The sequence below is a fragment of the Thamnophis elegans genome, chromosome Z, assembly GCF_009769535.1.
Source record: "Thamnophis elegans isolate rThaEle1 chromosome Z, rThaEle1.pri, whole genome shotgun sequence".
NCBI classification, from domain to species: domain Eukaryota; kingdom Metazoa; phylum Chordata; class Lepidosauria; order Squamata; family Colubridae; genus Thamnophis; species Thamnophis elegans.
Genome location: NC_045558.1, coordinates 66,004,028 through 66,023,280, shown reverse-complemented (window position 1 = coordinate 66,023,280; position 19,253 = coordinate 66,004,028). Strand labels below are relative to the sequence as shown.

Genomic DNA, 19,253 nt, shown 5'->3' with positions numbered 1-19,253 from the left:
GTACCCAGGGCACTATCCCAATGCACTAGATCATCGGGCTTAATAGACGTGAAAGATCTACTATTGGTACAACCTGCTTAGAGTACAATTAACGAATTAATTTCTGGAGATTGACCAGCTAGGAGATAGGAAAACCAACCCCGCGCCCGAGTCTATAATTGCTCCCAGGTGCAAAATCCTCATAGTGGGCATGAGAAGACTCTTTGGAAAATTGACTGAAAACCCCACTCTTTGTAATGTCCGAATGGTAAGATGAAGGTCATGAATTGCTTGGTTGTGGGACTGGGCCTGCACCAGGATGTCGTCCAGGTACATTGGAGTCTTACCGAGATGGAACATAGGTAAGCTGTCAGTGCTTCTAGGACTTTTGTGAATGACCTCGGGGCTGATGCCAGCCCAAGGGCAGTGCCGGGTATTGATAATGGGACCTTTCCTGAGCAAACTTGAGGTACTTACAGTGGGGTGATAATACCGGGATGTGCAAGTACGCTTCTGTGAGGTCTACTGACACAAGATAGTCCCCTTCCTGACTCCTTGTAAGATGGATCTCAGGGAGGCCATCTTGAATTGTCTGTAGATGACGTATCAATTGAGATGCATCGGATCAAGGACCACTCTCACCTCCCCAGACTTTTCGGAACAATAAAGAAATTGGAATAAAACCACAACCCCTGCTCCTCAGCAGCACTGGCTCTATTGCTTGAATCTCCATCAAGTGTTGAATTGCGAGCTTCATGAGTTTTCACTTTGCCGGGTTCCGAGAGAGAGGGAATGACCTGAAGAGATTTGGAGGGGAGGAGAGAAATTCTGAGTTTCTGTCATAGTGTGGCGAGGACCCAAACGTCCATCATAATGCATTCCAATTGTGATGCAAAGTGAGACAGACGGCTGCCTATGGGAAGAGTCGGATTTGATTCACTTCCCTTTACAGAAGGGGCAACCACCTTTCCCACAAAATGGCCCTTTACACTGGCTCTGAAATCTGTTCCTATCTGGAAAGGATGGCCTATTGTGAGTACAGTCAGTTCTAGGAAAAAAAAAATCTCTTCTGATGGTACTCAGGTTCACTGGAATGAAAGGAGGGTCGCCTGTGATATGGAGTTGACCGGTTAGTTTTGGTGGGAAGCACTTTCTTTTTGTTTTCAACAAGAATTGGGTCTAAGAACTCACCAAAGAGACCCTCCTGAATATGGGGCAGATGCCAGATGCCATTTTAACTTATTGTCTGCCTGCCAGTTTCTGACACACAAGAGACGTCTGGAGGCTACTGAGGCTGACAGGGCCTGGGAGGCATTCTTGGCAGAATCAAGGATGGCATCCGCCAAGAACTGAGTGGTCGCTATGACCTTGCTAATGTCTTTTAACATACAAGTGTCCTCAGGGGGAATTGGCCTTCACAATGCAACGGTCATTGCCTTATGGACGTTGACATTTACGAAGATTAAGTCCAAGTCCAAGGGGGAATGTGATCTTGTAATTGCTGCAACCATAACAGAGTGGTCTGATTAAAAAAGGAAGCAGCCGCTGCTGATTTTATGGCCCATGCAGATGTCTGAAAGACTTTATGTAATGTGAGTTCTGCCTTTTTATCTTCAGCCTTGAATTTGTCCGCAACATCCCCTGAGACTACAGTTGAGGAAGTGGTCAAGGCCGTGACTGGAGCATCGACCATTGGAACCTGAAGGGCCTGGGAGAACCCCTGCTCTAAATTATAAAATCGTTGATTGTTGTCTCCCGGGTTTGGGAAAGCCCCTGGATGAGACCATTGATTTTTAACAACTTCCAGGAATAAAGGAGTGGCAGGAACCTCCTCTTTATCCAAGGTAGCCTTAGAAAACATGTCTTGAGTCAGGTCCTTGCGACTGTCTGTAGAAGTTGCCATAAAACTTCCGCCCAGCTTGGTGCTGGCCTTGGCCTTAATTAAAAGTGGTTTGAAGAGCGAGGGAGGAAAGAGGCCAGTGAAGGCTGGTGTGTCTGGCTTCTCAGACTTCTTGTCCTCTGACAATTCTAAGCCGCAATGTGGCTCTTCACCTGTTACTGAACCCTCTCTGGCCAGCGAGGGAGACCCTGGCCTGCAATCCCCACCTGCCTGACCCTCTGTGGGAGGCCCTATGTCAGAATGTGTCTGTTTCCCTTGCTGTTTCAGGCCAGAAGCTATTCCTTGGGAAATTGTTGAGGCAATTATTTTTCGTAGACTTGGTGGAAGGTGCTCTACCGCCTCAAAATCATCATAAGGGTCATCTACCACAGGTAGCTCCGAAGCCTGAGGAGCTAGGGTAGTCCTGGGGATAAGGAAATCCTGGGGTGTGCCCTCAAGGGGATCTCCCATGACATCCCTAATGGCCCTGGGTGACACCGAGGGAGAGGGAGATATGTCAAATCTAGAGCTTCTAATGTCCCTAGCAGGGAATAATGCTGGGGAGGAATCAGGACTAGATGCCCTTCATAGAGACCTGGATCCATTATCTTTATGGACCTCCCTCAGACGTTCTGCCTGAGCCACTCGTTTTTTTGAGGCCCCGCAGCCTGCATTGTTCATCACGGAGCGTAGCCCTGGATTGGCGCTGGGCAGCAGTAACCCTGCTGGTCTTGGCCCTGGTGGTCGGTCTAACTGACCCTTACTCCACCCCTTGAACTCCTGTAGTGTCCAACTCACCCTCTAGAGCAGCGGTTCTCAACCTGTGGGTCGTGACCCCTTTGGAGGTTGAACGACCTTTTCACAGGGGTTGCCTAAGACCATTGAAACTCTTAAATCTTTAGACTCTAAAGTGTGCTGTGTCACGCGCACATGCGTACACGTACACACCCACAAATACACACGCAAGTGCACAAATACACACGCAAGCGCACATGCAGGGAAGTAGGAGGAGAAACACAAATGTAAAAAAAAATAGGGAGTCTATATGTGTGTGGGGGGAGGGAGGGTAGAAATCTCAGTTGCACTTCTGGCCCTTTTAAAAAGTTTTTATAAATTGGAATAAGGTCAGATTTGGAGCTTGTCATTACACACGGTTATTGGGTTCCAAGCCAATCAGAGCCGAGGAGCGGGGTTTTGGCATGACGGAGCATTGGATACAACCTATGATTGGCTTAGAAAAGAGCTGAGGAAGGATTCCACACGAGGTGGAATTGAGCGCCACTCTAAGCTGCAGCAAGAGAAAGTGTGTGTAGTGTGGTGGGAGAAGAAGCCAAGTCTGTAGTCCTGGTTTGCACATATCTCTTTCCTTTTTGGGGGGCTGTGCATCTACAGGCGAGCAAGATGGGACTCCATACATTTACTGCACCAGTTGCTGTTTTTCCTATTGGGAAGACACCTGGTTATTAATGCTACTCAGTTGCACGAGTGGGGCTTTTTACCCCCAGCTATCTCCCTGGCAGCCGCTGAACAATCATAGAAAAAACTCTTGATCCCTCTAATTACGAGTTCTTTGGATGAATATATTTTTTAAATTATTATTACCGGTTTTGCTTGGCGATGTGGGCATTTTCATTTTTTAGTGGGCTATAATTACATGTTTTTGTGATTAATCACTATGCTTTAATTATGTACAGTTTATAACAATAAAAATATATCCTGCATATCAGATATTTACATTACAATTCATAACAGTAGCAAAATTACATTATGGAGTAGCAACGAAAATAATTTTATGATTGGGGGTCAACACAACATGAGGAACTGTATTAAAGGGTCGCAGCATTAGGAAGGTTGAGAACCGCTACTCTGGAGCATTCGTCCTGGTGGCTGCCATCTTGTAGACCACGCTCTCTATTCACTGTTCCCTGTAAACTGATGGCGATGAGTCACTCGGTAGTTCAGAGTCTTCCTTAGAAGCAGCCATGCACCACGATTTGCAGCACTAGAAGTGCCGCCACGGAGTTTGGGAAGTTCATCACTGTTGTAGCCTCATGGCGCGTCAACAAAATGGTCACCTGTCATCTTTACTCGCTTCAGCTACAAAATGTAGCTGAAGTGAGTGAAGACGACAGGGGGGCATTTTGTGGCCAGCTTTCCCAACGCCTGACGAGCTCACTCAAAAGAAAAGCAGTGTTTCCCGATGGACAGGCCTCTGCAATTGGTTCTTTCTTCCCTCCGATCTCCGAAGCCAACCGCACTCAAATTTAAAAGCTGGGCTCCACATGGCTGGGAGCCAGATCTAATCACCAGACTGGCGCTCCAGCGCCTCGTGAGGCAGCTACGCTAGATGGCCTCTCTCTCACCTGCATCCTCAAGCCAAATTTAAATATTTTAAAAAGCCAATTAATCGAATTAAATGTAGAACTAACTTTCCTAAAATAGAGAATTGAAAATATCAGCCTAATTGGTCTATAGACTGAGAGGAAACTGGGGAAAGAGGAGTAGAGGCGTGGCTGCAACACTTTTCCACTCAGTCTATGGACCAATCAGCACTGATGATAGCCACCAGTGGCCCTTCCCACAGTATGCCATAGAGAATAATTAAGTTTTACTATTTAAAATAATGATAAATAAGGCAGAGTTCAGCTAATTGTTCTAAGAAAAATGTGATAAATGCACTTTTATGCCCCCTGCTTTTGAAATATTACATTTAGCAACAATAAAAAATCTTTTGTAATATCATTTCTCTTTCCCTCCCTCTCCTCCCCCTCCCCGTTTCTCTTTCCCTCACTTTCCCATCTCACTCCCTTTCTCTTTTCGTGCCCCCTCTTTCTCTTCCCCCTTTCTCTTTTCCTTCCTCCCCTCTCTCTTTCTCTTCCCTCTTTCTCTTTCCTCCCTTTCTCTTTCCCTTTCTTCTTCTCTTCCCCCTTCTTCTCTTTATCTCTTTCCCTCCCTCCTCCCTCTTCCCCTCCCTCCCTCTTTCTCTCTCTTTATTTCTCTGGTTCTCTCACTCTTTCTCTTTCCCTCCCCCCCCCTCTTTTTCTCTTTCTCCCCTGTGGAGTCTTGCCTCGCTCTCGCCTCTTGGATGGCTTTTCTGGAAGAGCTTCCCAATGGGGGAAACGGGGTCCCCTCCTCCTCCTGTAACTCATGACAAAGGAGAAGCCCTAGCAGCCATGGTGGGCAAGGAGGGGTATGTGCCAGGGTTGTTGCCGTCACCTCTTCTTCACCGCTTCCCTCCCTCAAAATGGCTCGCCTGTCTCTTTAAATTGCACCTCTTTGTCTCAAGGGTCTGAGAGGGACAAAGCAATTGGGAAAGGATTGGTGTGGGGGCGGGGGAATAAGGTAAAGAGGAGAAACGGAGGCATCTCGGATCGTTCTCGCCTCCCAAATAGCTTTTCTAGCAGATTACTATGTTGGGATGCTCCGTGTCCCTCTGCCCAGCTGGGCTTCGCGGGCGCGCTGCTCCTGTGCTCATCAGCCCTGGACAGACATCAGAATCCCATCCGAGAATCAAAAGCCATCCAGGAGGCGAGAGCGAGCCGAGAAGCCTCCATTCTTCCTCCTTACCTTATTTCCCCCTTCCGCGTGTACACACAAACACACACACACATACACACAAATCCTTTCCCAATTGCTTTCTCCTCCCCTTGAAAGGATCCTGCCACACGCATTTTCTACCAAGGACAGGGAGTACAAGTGGTGACAAAGAGGCACGATTTAAAGAGACAAACGAGCCAGTTTGTGGGAGGGAAGTGGTGAAGAAGAGGTGGAGGTAACAGCAGTGGCAACAGCCCCAGCACACACCCCTCTTCGCCCGCTGCAGCTACCAGGGCTTTTCCTGTGTCATGGGCTCCAGGAGAAGGGGAAATCTCCCTTGTTGGGAAGATCCCACTCTCTCTTTCTCTCGCCCATCTCTCTCTTTCTCTATCTCTCTTTCTCCCTCTCTTTTTACATCTCTCTGTCTCTCATCTCTTTCTCTCTCTCTCATCTCTCTCCCTGTCTCTCTCTCATTCTTTCTCCATCTCTGTTTCTCATCTCTCTCTTTGCCCCACCCCCGTGTATATGTGAGTACGCACATGAGCAAGCCTGATAGGAGGACAGAACCAACATCATAACTGCCCGTTCCTCTTTTCCTCCCCTCTTGTTGCAGTCATGCTCTCTTCTTCTTTCCCCCTCCTCCCACGAGCTTGCCATTTCCCTCACGGAGCATGAAGGGCTTGAGACTTTCCCCTCTTCTCTTTCACAAGGCGTGGGATGTAATGGAAGCAAAAGCCACCAAATGGTGCACATCCTCCCAGAGCAGCAGTTGCTCGCCTTGCCCTGATACATCACCTTTTTTTCTCCCCATGCCTCATTTTTTTAACTTTAGAGGCATAAAGGCAAAGCCCGAGAGGCACACGTGCATGGGGCACTCTGCCTCCTCCCCTCCACTTTGTTTTTCTGCCATCCTTTTCACTTTGAAAAGGTCTTTGAACACATGCTGAGGAGGAGCAGGGAGAAACAACCGCTGCCGCTGCCCTCCCCTCACTCAACCTGCTGCTCAACCTCCTTCCCGCCTTCACCCAAAGCCTCACACTGCACCAAGAGGCTGAAATTGGAATTCTTTCCTTCTCCTGTTGGCAACAAGACTGTTTCTCTCTGCCCCTTTTTTCCAGCCAAAAAACATGATGGCAACGGCAGTGACAACTGAGGGACCCAGTTTGGAGCGTGGTCAGCCTGGATCATTGCTGGTTCCAGCAACCCAGGCCGAACCAATAGGAACCCATCTCTGGTGCCATAGGACTATTCTCTCTCTCCTTTTCAATATCTACATGAAACCACTGGATCAGGTCATCTGCCAGTTTGGAATTAGGTCTTATTAGTATACTGATGATAGCAAATTATATATTTTGATTCCAAGTCAACCAAGTGAGTTTAGCAAGATTCTGTCCTAAGTGCTTGGAAGCTATTTGGGTTTGGATAAGGAAGAACCATGTCCACCTCAATCCATCAAAAGTGAATGGCTGTGGGTGGTTTGGCCACCCAGATCTAGGGATATTTCTTATTTGATGCCCTTCCCCCTTGAAGGGAATCTAACAGTTTTGGATTTGCAGCTCCTGCCTGAAGAGCAAATGGGAGTTCTGGCCGTGAAGGCCTTTAAACTCCATCTGATAAAACAGTTGCACCCTCTCTTACATCAGAGGAACCTTCAGACAGGCACTTATGCCTTAGTCACCTTGTACTCTACATAGGCTGTGCTTGAAAATACCCAGAAGCTTCATTTGTTCCAGAATGTGGAGGAATGAACAGTAATGGGCACATCTTCATATGCCATGTAAAACCTCTGCTTCACAAGTTGCATTACTTCCAGGGACAATTTAAAGCACTGATTTTTCTCTACAAAGCTCTATGTGTACCGAGTTTGATTACTTAAGGAATTACCTGTATCTCATAACAGCCACAGAGCCAATTAAATCCTGCAGAATTGGTACACTCGGAATTCCTTCAATTAAATAAAGACAGCTGTTGGAACCCTGGAAATATGCTTGTCTACAGCAATGATTGCCCTCTGCAACAAAGCTTTGCTATTGTTTAAATGATCTATGAAGATCTGGATTTTTACCCGACTTTCTTGAAGGAAAGTCCTCTTTCTTCCTTCCATCACATCTGTTGTACCTGCTATCTTTTAGACAGACTTTTTTCTATTCTCCTAGAGCAGGTTTTTCAAACTCGATTCTGTTGCAGGCCGTATCAGGAGTTTGTTTGCCCTCGGGGTGATGGAGGGGCATGGCCTGGTTGTTGGGGTCGACTGGGTGGGAATGGTCGGGCCAGCAGGGGCCAGTCACTCGCCATCTCTGGGACGTCGCGAAGGGCCAATTCTGCAGCCTATCACGGACTATATTTAGCCCCCGGACCATGTGTTTGACATATCTGTCCTAGAGCTATATTAAGAAACCTAATACATGAGTTTTAGGATTACTCCAAAAACTGTAAGCATCCAAAGCCTGTATCTTGATCCCTACTTTACAATCCCAAACATTTCAGAAAATGTACTTTAGGGGCAGTGAAGGTTAACCTATTTGGTGACGAATGCCCAAAGTGTGTGTGTGCATGTGCGCGTACTCCAATTCCCAAAATGCAATGCGAGCACCTACGTGCATGCATCCCTGATGCCCCATTTTGGCTTAAGTGTTGGTGCAGGAGGTTTCCAGGCCCAAAACGGGACACGGGGTGTGTGGAAGGCTCACACAGCGCTCATGCATTGTTTTGGCTCCCAGATTGGTGCAGGCGGCAGAAATGGAGTTGATAGGGCACACTGAGGGCGGGGAGGTCAGAACCTGTGGAGATCGGGGAAGGGACAACTGGCAGAAATGGAGGAAAAAGGTAAGGCACACTGGGGAGGAACATGCAGAGATTTGGAAGGCCTGGCCCCCCATGCATGCGCAGTACAGACCCGAAGACCAGCTGGCCAGTGGGAGGTGCACGCACATAGACGGTGGATCTGGGCTGGATTGACGGCTGGTGTTCCTGCAGAGAGGGTTCTATGTGCCACCTGTGGCACATATGCCAGATTCGCCATCACGGATTTAGGGAAACAAATTGGTCATAGCAGTAAGATAGATTAGTTTATATCTATCCAATTAGCTTCCTCAGAAGCAACAACAGTTTACTTACGAAACAAATTTTCCTACTTCCACTTGTAATATTGGCTCACATAACTGTACTTCCAAGAGCATATCTTCAGCTTGCATAACATGTCCAGGTTTTATAGGATGGGGATGATAGATTCTAAGAAATCCCATATAACTGCCCACAATAATTTTATCTGAAATAAAAACATATTTATGGAAGAACAATGAAACAAACAAATATTTAACAATATTCGAAACAAAAAACATATTCAATGCATTCTTCAAAGTTTTAAGTAAACAAGTCAGAGTGTGAAACTGTGCTTGTTTTATTTAAAATAAGTATCATTTACATTTTTTTCTATAATGTAAGGTATCCACATATCAAAGTCCCCTAATATTTTATCCTTACCGAAGCCAACCTATTAGTTGGGCTAAGAAATTATAACTGGTCTACAGTGTTTCTCCAAAAATAAGACAGGGTCTTCTTTTCTTTTGACTCCCAAAAGAAGCGCTTGGCCTTATTTTCAGGGAGGTCTTATTATTTTTGAGGTGCAGGAGGTAGCAAGAGTGGTTACCTCATGGCTGCTATTGTGTTGCAATATTTTCAGGAAAGGCTTATTTTCGGGGGAGGACTTATTTTAGCACATGCACTTAAAAGCCTAGTTGGGCTTATTATCCGGGGATGTCTTATTTTTGGGAAAACAAGATAAATCTTCCAAGTAAGTTCCATGATTCAGATATTTTATCCAGTCCCAGCACTTTACCATAGAACACTAGCTATTTTCTTAGAATTTAATTCTTCTAAGTTTAATAAGATGCATCTTACAATAAATAAATAAATTACATGTTGACTGGAAGAATAGAATTTCAGAATTTTAATTACTTTAAATGTAAAAGTATCCACTTACCTTGTGCACTACTGCTATTGTCAATATTTGCAACACATAAACATCCTTGATCAAATTCTTCTTTATTGCCAACTATTGTAGACCACCACTCCCGAGCTTTAAATAAAGACATTCTCTATCAGGCCTACTGGAAAAAAATGACTAGCATAAAAGCCTTATTTTGACCCATTAAAAAAATAATTTATATTTCATCTAACATCTCAGTTTAACAGAGAAAATATGAAGATATATTTTCCTTCAAAACATCACAATAATTACTTCAGATGAGAATCAAGTTCATCCTTCACCTGCTTATGAAATCCAAGTATGTATTGACATTTTAGTTGGCATCCCACAAATAAAAAAAAAGTAAACTATATAGATAGGAGTGCAGAGTTAGGAATAAAGATTGCAGTCCAGCGGAGTTTTCCTTTCTATGTTCTATCTCAACTATTAAACCCATTCAGGATTTTTTTTTAATAGTTTATGAGTTAGAAGTTATAAATATTTATCCTAGCATACAAATAAATCCTCATGCACCCTGGAGATTTTTCTGGATCAGAATTACAGAAATTATGTAATGCTCAAAGGAAGGAGTTGTGTATATTGTAAATGTAAAATACTTAAACATAGACCATTAAAAAACATAAATTAGAAATTCTATTTTGCATTTTCTTTTATTAAATAAATACCCTCACAATAATATGGTACAAGAGATTAATGTTTATTATGCTGGTAGCTTAGTAACATAGTTACATAAATTAAAGCATGAGGCATCCTTTCACTCACAAAGGTTTGAAATAACAAGCATACTGTATCTAATTACTGCATTCTCAAAAAAGAGGCTGTTTGTTTTTTAAGTTATTTTGCAATATTAGATTCCCAAATGGAATTCTATTTATTCAATGAACTACCTTATTCCTTCTTATTTTGCATTTCTCTAAAAAAATTGTATGCCAGGTATTGGTTGGAGCAACAATTTAACATGATATGAGAACTTACAGATTATTTTCTAACTACTTCAAATGGGCTGTTTGGACTCAACGAGCCTTGCAACGTCCTGCCATAAGCAATGGCACTGATGCAGTGGTGACATGGTGCCCTGCCACAAGCAGCCTCAGAAGAAACCGGGCAGTGGTGCGAAAGGTGTCGGGGCTTGGGTGGGCTAGATGCAGTGATCCTAAACTAAGCTGGCTTGGGGCGCATGGGGCAGATCCATCCCCCAAGCTCCATCCCCCAACCCCTATCTTAGCTTGATTTTTACATATGCACCTCATCCTACCTCGTACAACCAAATGATGGGTGGGGTCTAACTAAGGCTTATTTTGGAGTAGGGACTATTATTAGGGGTAGGTGTGAAAATCGGGCTAGGGCTTGTTTTTGGGATAGGTTGTATTTTTGGGGAAACATGGTACAATGTTTTACATGTTCACTTTCCAAATTCTATTTCAATAACATTTTATAAATCTTAGCAATAATATGCTATCACTACCACACAGTAAGATTTCAATTCATTTTAGCAAAATCAAACCTACAATTATTTTTATCTTTTAAATCATTCAGTTGTTGATATGTAAACCAATGAAAAACATAACATTCTAATTCAAGTTATTCCCTTGACTTTAATATAGGTACACCAGAGTTAAAAGATAATATTTTGCCATACATCCATGAGTCTGGCTTCGCCACCATCTTTTTTTTTCTAAATAAAGCTTATTGGGGACATCCAAAGAGGCAACTTCATAGACAATCTTGTTTTATATTTATTCCAAACTCTTAGTATGACGTGTCTAGCAAAGTGATTAAAATCAACATTACTTTTAACTTTATCATACCATAAATAACTGTACTGTGCAAACCTTAATTCATGGCCCTCTAATTCAAGTAGCCTGTTATTCTGAAGGTTCATCCACTCTTTTAACCAGGCCAGATAGCCTGCCTGAAAATACAATTTCAGGTCTGGTAAACCCAAACCCCCTTTTTCCTTAGCAATTGGAGGGAAACAATCCTAATGATCTCAAAATACAAGGTGCTTTGTGAACATGAGAAAAGGAAAACTGAGTGGCAAGACAGAACAGAGAATGGCTGATAAACCAGAACAAAAATGTTTCATCAACAATTCCATTTATAATATGAAAATAATTATTCAAAACAATAATTATTCCTATCCTATTCCTATCAATGGCAATAAAAGTTTTCCTTTGATTTTTGTATTTTTATATAGATGTTCATCTTGTTGTTTGCAACTTTAAGTGGCAAACAAAAGATTAAAAAGCAGCAGAACAAATACGGATTTTAATAGGAATGCAGGCATAACCAGATCATTTAATTCTCTACCATAATTGACTTAAAGTTGTCCTTGTGACCATAGCTAAGGAACTCAATCTGGCAGAATATAAATAGCTTGTACTAATGCCTACTTAAAGTTATTTGATACAATATGGTATGTGGTGAAGAAGAAAATCAATAGTCCTTAGCTTTATAATATCAAGTGAGTATATTAATGCAGTTTTTTAAGTATACATAATCAAATAACATTACCTGCTATCTCAACATTTTTCTACCAATTACAAAATTTATGGAAAAATTGTGCAAATGTTGCCACTTTCCACAAATACTGCAAAAGTTCTTTTAAGAGTATGCCAGTACTGCTACTGTTAACTTGTAATTTTAAAAACAAAAGAACTTCTTTACAATGCTCAGAACTATAGAGCTAGAAAAACTATCCCAAGCATATTGTATTGATCCAGAAAACATGTACAAATGCATAAATGAACCCATGGAAGAAGGATGCTTACATCACATTACATCCATGCAATCCAAACTTAGATATATTTCAAAGCAAGCATGCATAAAATAACATGATTATAATGGCAATTTTACACTTACATGATCTCACAAGTTTGTTGTTGCTAGGTAAAAAGTATTATGCAATTGCAAACAATAACACTTTCCATTGAGCTAGATTATGCCTATTTTATTCACTTACCCGACTTGTTCTGTAAATGACGAATTTTCCTTTCCCCCACCACCTGTGCTTCCTTATACAAATTTAGTTACAGAGGAGCATTCCAAGAATTGAAGCAATATATATACGTGTTACCAGAGAAGTGAGCACTAGAGGGTCGCTTCTGATAGACTTGAAAGCTTCTTACTCTGTCAGAATGATAATCTTTTAAGTTCAATCCTTTTATGCCAGCCTTACACGATAAATCTATGAGAAATTAAGTAGACAGAAACTGCCAAGGACAACATAAAATCATATCTACTAAATAGAAACGTGGATAAACTTAATTACTCGACAATGAGATGAAACTGACCCAGCCACCCCACCCGCCGCCATTTTTGTTGCTGTTGTCATAGTACCTCGACAAACCAACGTCTGCTCTAACCCTCCCATTCTCAAAGAAATCTCTTTGGTCGGGAAGGCTGTAACGGCGTTGAAATTTGCAGCCGGTGGGAGGAGGAGGAGGAAGAATCTAGGCGGAAGAGTGCACGTTGGGAAATGTAGTCTTACCCCTCAAAAGGGTAAGTAACTGATGGACTAGCGGTAGATTGGGTTGTACTATTCAGCGTACAAAAAGAGAAATAGCTATGAAATGTGGAAGTATTCCTTCCACAGCATCTTGTTAGGTTCAATTTTAAAATGTAAGGAGAGAAACGGGAGAGTTGTTCTGAATTAAGGTAATTAGAAAGACAAAAGAGAAACTATTCTATTCCGTTTTGGAGTAACATGGTTTCTTCCACAGGGTCAGTCAAGTCGTTACTAATAGCCTTATTAGTCGTTCGCTGGGTCAAACGACGTTTCTCTTGTAGACTAGGCGCGGTTCCTGGTAAGAAAAGAAGTGGAGCCTGTTAGGTAGCAGGAGACGGGATTCACTTACTTTTCCCATTTAACGACGTTTTGACTCAAGAATAGGGATACCACGAGCAGGCGGCGTGCAGGGCCTCAGAAGGTTCAGATTCTGAGACGTAGACGAAATATCTATTTGGTTCCGTTCCAAATCCGGTGTGTAAGTGTACCACCATGGACAAGAGCGCCGTAGCCAAAATGGGAGCAGTGGCCAGCGCTAGTGTGTGCGCCCTGGTTGGGGGAGTAGTCCTGGCCCAATACATCTTGACCGTAAAGAAGAAAACGGGGAGGAAAACGAAGATTATAGAGATGGTAAGCACGTTTTAGGATTCTAAATGCCCAGTTTTGTGCCTTCCCTCGGAATGTCATCAAGACTTGCAAACCGAGCAAGCTTTCAACTACTGCTTACCTATTTTGGCACTATTGATTGAAAATGAATGTTAACGAATAGAATGGGGTTAGAAATATAGGCCTCTGAAAATGAATAAGTAATAATACTTTATCAATTGGAAAGGATGCGGAAGGAAGTTGGTTAACCAGACAGAAATTGTTGACTCAATTGATATAATTATATGTGTATATAGAATATATAGTTTGCAAACTAAGCCAAGGCTAATACTTAAGGCATTTAAACACTTTGTTTGCTTTTTTAATATCCATTCCCAGGTTATCCAATAAGCAAGTTTGTTGGCAGTCTGGAATTGACTATATATTCATAAATGTGAGATCTGCACTATTTAGGTAATATGACCATCATCCCTTTTAATCAATGAAGGAATAGGTTAGTTCATGAGATTTTTTTCTAAGAATATTTTGAGTAAGAAAATATCAAATTGCTTTAGTCAGTTCTGGTAAACATCTATTAGCCAATTGCCAAAAGAAACATACTTTTATCACTATTACCGTAATTTACATGTTTACTTTGCAGGGAGGAAAATTAAAACACTGCTGAATTACACTAAATATTGTTATGCATTATCTATGGAATACTCACAAGCAGTCATACTTGCAAAATAATTATTTTGTATTCTTTAATATAATCATGTAAAGCAGAGATACATTTGTCATATGAAAGTAATCAATACATATTATACTGAAATTCCAAAATTGACAATATGTGATTCCTTGAAAGCTAAGAATGAAACTAATAGAAGCTGTGGTGAAATTCCAAAATTTTCCCTACCAGTTCTGTGTGCGTGGCTTGGTTGTCATAGCTTGGTAGTCATGTTACCGGGTGGGATGGCTGCTTGACTTCCGCACAAAATGTTCCCTGCAACAAGCAGGAACCTCACAGAGCCACAGAGAACTCAAAAACCAACGATCACGCTTTACACAAAAATTACCCAAAAACTGCACAACTGATCCCCACGCATGCATTGGTTCACCATCACGGCACTAGACAATCCATAACCCATTGGGCCATTCTTCTTTTCATTTATAATGCAAGCTTGTATCTTTTCCCCTCCTTTCATGACTCTCAGGAGAGTCCCTGTCCCCCTTGGCTGAACCATGGAACAGCCTGTCTGTGTTGTGGGGAAGGAGAACAGAGAGAGCTGCAGACTGTGAGGAAAACTTCACCCAGAGTCCTCATTCTTGTGTGCCCCCAAGGATCTTCATGAAGGAAGAAATAAATTGCCAATGCTCCACAGTTCTACCAATAGGCATCCAAGTTGCTCCTTTATTTTTCCCTCACTACTGCCACGTCAACCGCCAAGAGGGCACATGGTCCAGGTCCTTGATGCTGGAAGCGGAGAGGCTCCACGATTGGGTGGAGGCTTCTCTGCTATCGATCTGGGCAGAACACATATCAGGCACAGCCAATATACAGGCAGATTAGCTAAGCAGGGCCACGGTCTCCACCTGGCCCTATTCCAAGAACTGTCTCACAGGTTCAGCCAACCCAAGGTGGACCTCTTTGCGCAGCCTCACAACACGCATCTGCTGAGGTTTTTCACCAGATTCCACGTGCCGGGGTCAGAGGGCACTGATCCCCTTCGCAGTCCTTGGCTGGGTGGGGGGCCTTCTTTATGCTTTTCCGCCTCTCCCACTCATCCCACACGTCATCTGGAAGATTCAGGCGGAAGTTCTCCTGGTTGCACTGATGTGGCCCCGGCACCCCTGGTACGCCGACCTTGTCCATCTCTCAGTCTCACACCCGTGGAGAATTCTGGACGATCAGATATCTCTTTCCCAAGGGGCTCTCATTCATCCAAACCCTTAACTGCTGTAGTTAGCCGTGTGGCACGTGAGCGGACCATCTTGAGCCGGCAGCACTTCTCCGACAAAGTCATTGACACAATTCAAGCAGCACGGCGCCCATCCACAACACACATCTATGAGGCAACTTGGCAGCATTCCTTCCCAAAATTGACTCACGGTTCCACAGGGCGCAGGAACTCATTCTTCCAGACTTCTGTTTGCAGCCTTCACATCCGCTGGAGTGACGGTGGCACTACCTTGACATTCGCAAGGTGCTCCGTCGCTATGAAGCGTACCGTGTTCTTCAGAAGGTCAGTGGCGCTATTCATGCCCTTTCAGCTAGTATCTATGGGACAGAAGTTATTCTCGAACACCGTTGGACATTGGCTGAAAGTCTGTATTTCATTTGCCTACGACAGTCAATCCAGGCCGGTTCCCAGACGATCACCACCCACTCCACCAGGAGTGCGGCCACCACAGCGACCTGGGCGACACAAGCCTCAGTTGAAGAAATTTGCAGAGCGGCGACTTGGTCATCACCGTTGCCCTTTGTCAGACATTATAAAGTGGACATATATACTTCGGCGGAGGCTTCCTTTGGGCGGCGAGTCTTGCAGAGGGTTCTTTCACCATCTAGGGTCCCTAACCAGCCTAATGCCTGCCCTTGAATTCCATTGTTTTGGCATGTCCCATGCTTGGATTCTCCAAGCAGCGCACAGGAGAACGACCATTGACTTACTTGAACGGTACTTCTATGTGTGCTGCGAGGAGAATCCAGACCCACCCTTAGCTTCGGCTGATCCGGATATTGGAGCATACACCAATCGGATTACTTGATTATTCATCTTACATTCTAGGCCGGTTCAAATTACATCTCTTGAATTGGCTGAGCCTACAAAACTGAACTACCCCAGTCAGAGAAAGCATGGTCAACAGTTACATAACTCAGTCTTTAGGCTAATGGACAAAGTTAACCCATGCTTGGCTTCTTTGCGCAGCGCACATAGAAGGACCATTCAGGTAAGTCAATGGTTGTTTTCCACAGTCTAATTCCAGAACTATCCATTCCACCTCTTATCTCTTTTCCTCAGTTTCCTTCCTATTTCTCCCATTCCCTTTTAAAATCTTTTACATTATTTCCCTCCTTTTTTAATTCCTTAATCACTATTTGTTTTGGCAACATCTCATCTTCTTGCTGATTTCTCTCCACTTTCCCCTCTGTTTCTTCTGGTAGCTCCATTCTTTCTTCCTTGTCCTGATCGTTGTCTGTTATTCTTTGTATTAAATTTCCCAATTTTTGGTCTATGCGATCAAATATTTTCTCAATGCTTTGAAAAAGCTCCATTCTCTTTTGGTTCTCCTCACTTCTGTCTTATGTTGCGTCTGTATTTAGTCAATCTCTTTTTTAGTCCACTGTCCAGAGTACATTAATTCAAAAAGCCAAACTTCCAAGTCACAATTTTAAATGTCTCATCAATAGTCAGTCCAAACACTTTAAATGCCTCTTCAAATTACCGTATATGTTCAATAATATTCAATGATGTTCCGGGGCTCTTAACTGAAGTCCTTAGTTAATAATCAAATGTTTAGTGGTCTTAGAGTAGGTCTGTATTTAACAGATATTTCCAGTCTTTTTGAATAGTTATTTCCAAGTTTGCATATTTCCCTTTTTGTCAACAGATGACGCTCTCGCTTCCGTCTGCTTCAACCTCTCTGCGATATTGTTAACAGTTCCAATTTCAATTATTTTTTCAATTATTCAAATTATTTTTAAATTATAAATCCAATAATTGAGCAATTGAGTAATGTTTGTAAAGAGAAATTTGGGACTTTAATCAATACCACATCTTTAAGCTTTGAGGAGCCAAATTTCTGTTTATTATTTAAAAAGCAAATGGTTTTTTTCCCTTCAATTATCCAGTACTTTTCCTGTATGCCCATTTGCAGCTTCAACAAATAGCTTTAAAGATGTTTCCCCCTTGGATTTCTGGAGTGTTTACTTCCATTAAAAAACACTTCATTCACTTTCGTCTCTACAGCACAGTCTTGGGTATTCAGGCCCGGCTTCAGGGCAGCCATTTTGGCTGCTCCTCCTCATCTTCAGATGAGGGGGCTTCCTGGTCAGGGAGGAAAGATGCGGCTCTCCTCTATCTGCCAGGCAGTCTCTCTTTACTTCACCATCACGCCAGGATGACTATGATCCAAATTTGGATCCTCCGACAGGGAGAGGTCAGAGCTGACTGCAGAGCTTGCAGATCAGGCTTCCAAAGGCACCAGAAGTACAACTGGAAGGGCCTGTTGTTTGTTGTTGAATATCTTTGATCCAGGAAACAGTTTTGTTGTGTTCCACTGGGTTTTTCCACAGTTCTTTCCAAAAGTTCAAAGTTTTTTCTTTATGTGGGTGAACATTAGTTTGGATTCTGTTTTCATCAAGAGACCAGTAGAAGAGGTGTTGGTTTCTTCTGACCTGGATATTTTCTTTGCTGTTGCTATTACACATTGTTTTAGTTCTTCCATGATTTCTGTTATTGTTTTTTCCTCCAGCTTGTAATTGTTGTGTAAACTATTTTTCAGCTTATTGTTCTTTAGTTTTCCTTCTTTCAAGTACTTCAAATTGCTGACATCCCCTTGTAGTTTTTTTATTTTATTTTCAAGTCAAATTTTCCCCTTTGATGTTCCAGTGAGTTCCTTTTTTGGCATTTTATAACCCAGTTCTGCAGTTATAATGGCAGCTGTGCTATACATTAATTGGTTAGTTTCATATAGTGTGCTGGATGGGATGGAAGTTAAAATGTCATTCACGGCAGTTAACATCTTTCACTCGTTTGCTATGCACTTCGCAAATGGTAGATAGTCTTTCTTTCTACATTTTCTTTGATGTGGTTTACAATATTTTTGTTCAGCATTTTTGCTAGATCACTTGCTCTACACTTTAGAGTTGTTGCACAGGAGGCAGTGGTGGGTTTCTGCCGTTTCGCACCGGATCGGGAGAACCGGATGGTGAAATTTACCAATCTGGTGAGAGGAGGTTCCACTGGTGGACCCAGAAGTAAGTTCTGGAACGCCTTCCCCATCCATCTCACCGTTCTCAGAAAAGCGCTGTGCGTAGAGGTCCCTTACTGGCGGGCAGGCGTCCTAGAACCTGCCTGCCAGTGCCTCACAAACTTCTCTGGTGCATTGCACCCAAGCTGGTGGAGCGCCTGCAACCGCCCGTCCATTGCCAGGGAGACAGCCACTGCAGGTGAGCCACACGGTTTCTCCAATCGCACAGGCACTCCACCAGCTCAGGTGCAGCCGGACTAGAGAAGTTTCTCTTCTTAGAAATGTCTTCTCAGCGAAGCTGTGATAGCCTGCCTGTCCCTTTCAGGTGGGTCCCCCGGGAGGGAGGAGGCCAGGAGGAGCATAAAGGGAGCCGCAGCTCCTCTGTGAATGGAGGGAAAAAAATTGGGATTCTACCTGCTGCAGCCTTTAAATGGCAGAGAGAAGCTGAACTCCCCGCCCCACTTCACAGTTGCTGCTCCCTTTATGTGGATGTGTGATGTTTTGCAAGGAGTGGGAAATCTCTCATGCAGTCTCTGAACAAGAAAAATGTATTTGCATGTTAATGGGGGAAACAGGTGAGCTAATTATAATCTTAAACTATTTTTGGCTTACTATACAGATAATTTAGTGCAAAGCTGTGCACAACAATATTAGATTTCTGTGGTTTTATCTTCCTTGATTGGTTTTGGGGATAGCTTTGGTCGCATTGACCGATGATCTTTGGAGAGCCAGAGATGGAGGCCATGCCTCCATCCTGGTTCTCCTCGACCTCTTGGCGGCTTTCGATACCATCGACCATGGTA

At 43.2% G+C, this 19,253-nt stretch overlaps 2 protein-coding genes across 9 annotated transcripts in view; one reads left to right on the top strand and one right to left on the bottom strand.

Moving 5' to 3' along the window:
* Nucleotides 1–12,706, bottom strand: part of BBS9 (Bardet-Biedl syndrome 9) — a 347,201-nt gene extending 334,495 nt beyond the window's left edge. For 2 of the 4 annotated variants that reach the window (XM_032234710.1, XM_032234711.1), the window contains exons 1-3: nucleotides 12,346–12,706; nucleotides 9,378–9,504; nucleotides 8,513–8,663 (exon numbers count right to left, since the gene is read on the bottom strand). In XM_032234710.1, coding sequence (XP_032090601.1) covers nucleotides 8,513–8,663; nucleotides 9,378–9,489 — 263 coding nt within the window. In that variant the 5' untranslated portion in view covers nucleotides 9,490–9,504; nucleotides 12,346–12,706. The remainder of the gene's footprint in view (nucleotides 1–8,512; nucleotides 8,664–9,377; nucleotides 9,505–12,345) is intronic. The other 2 variants (XM_032234712.1, XM_032234713.1) reach the window with 2 other exon arrangements.
* Nucleotides 12,707–12,826: 120 nt separating this feature from the next.
* The window catches only part of NT5C3A (5'-nucleotidase, cytosolic IIIA), a 158,869-nt gene continuing 152,442 nt past the window's right edge, over nucleotides 12,827–19,253 (top strand). For 2 of the 5 annotated variants that reach the window (XM_032234715.1, XM_032234720.1), the window contains exon 1: nucleotides 12,899–13,521. In XM_032234715.1, coding sequence (XP_032090606.1) covers nucleotides 13,384–13,521 — 138 coding nt within the window. In that variant the 5' untranslated portion in view covers nucleotides 12,899–13,383. The other 3 variants (XM_032234717.1, XM_032234719.1, XM_032234716.1) reach the window with 3 other exon arrangements.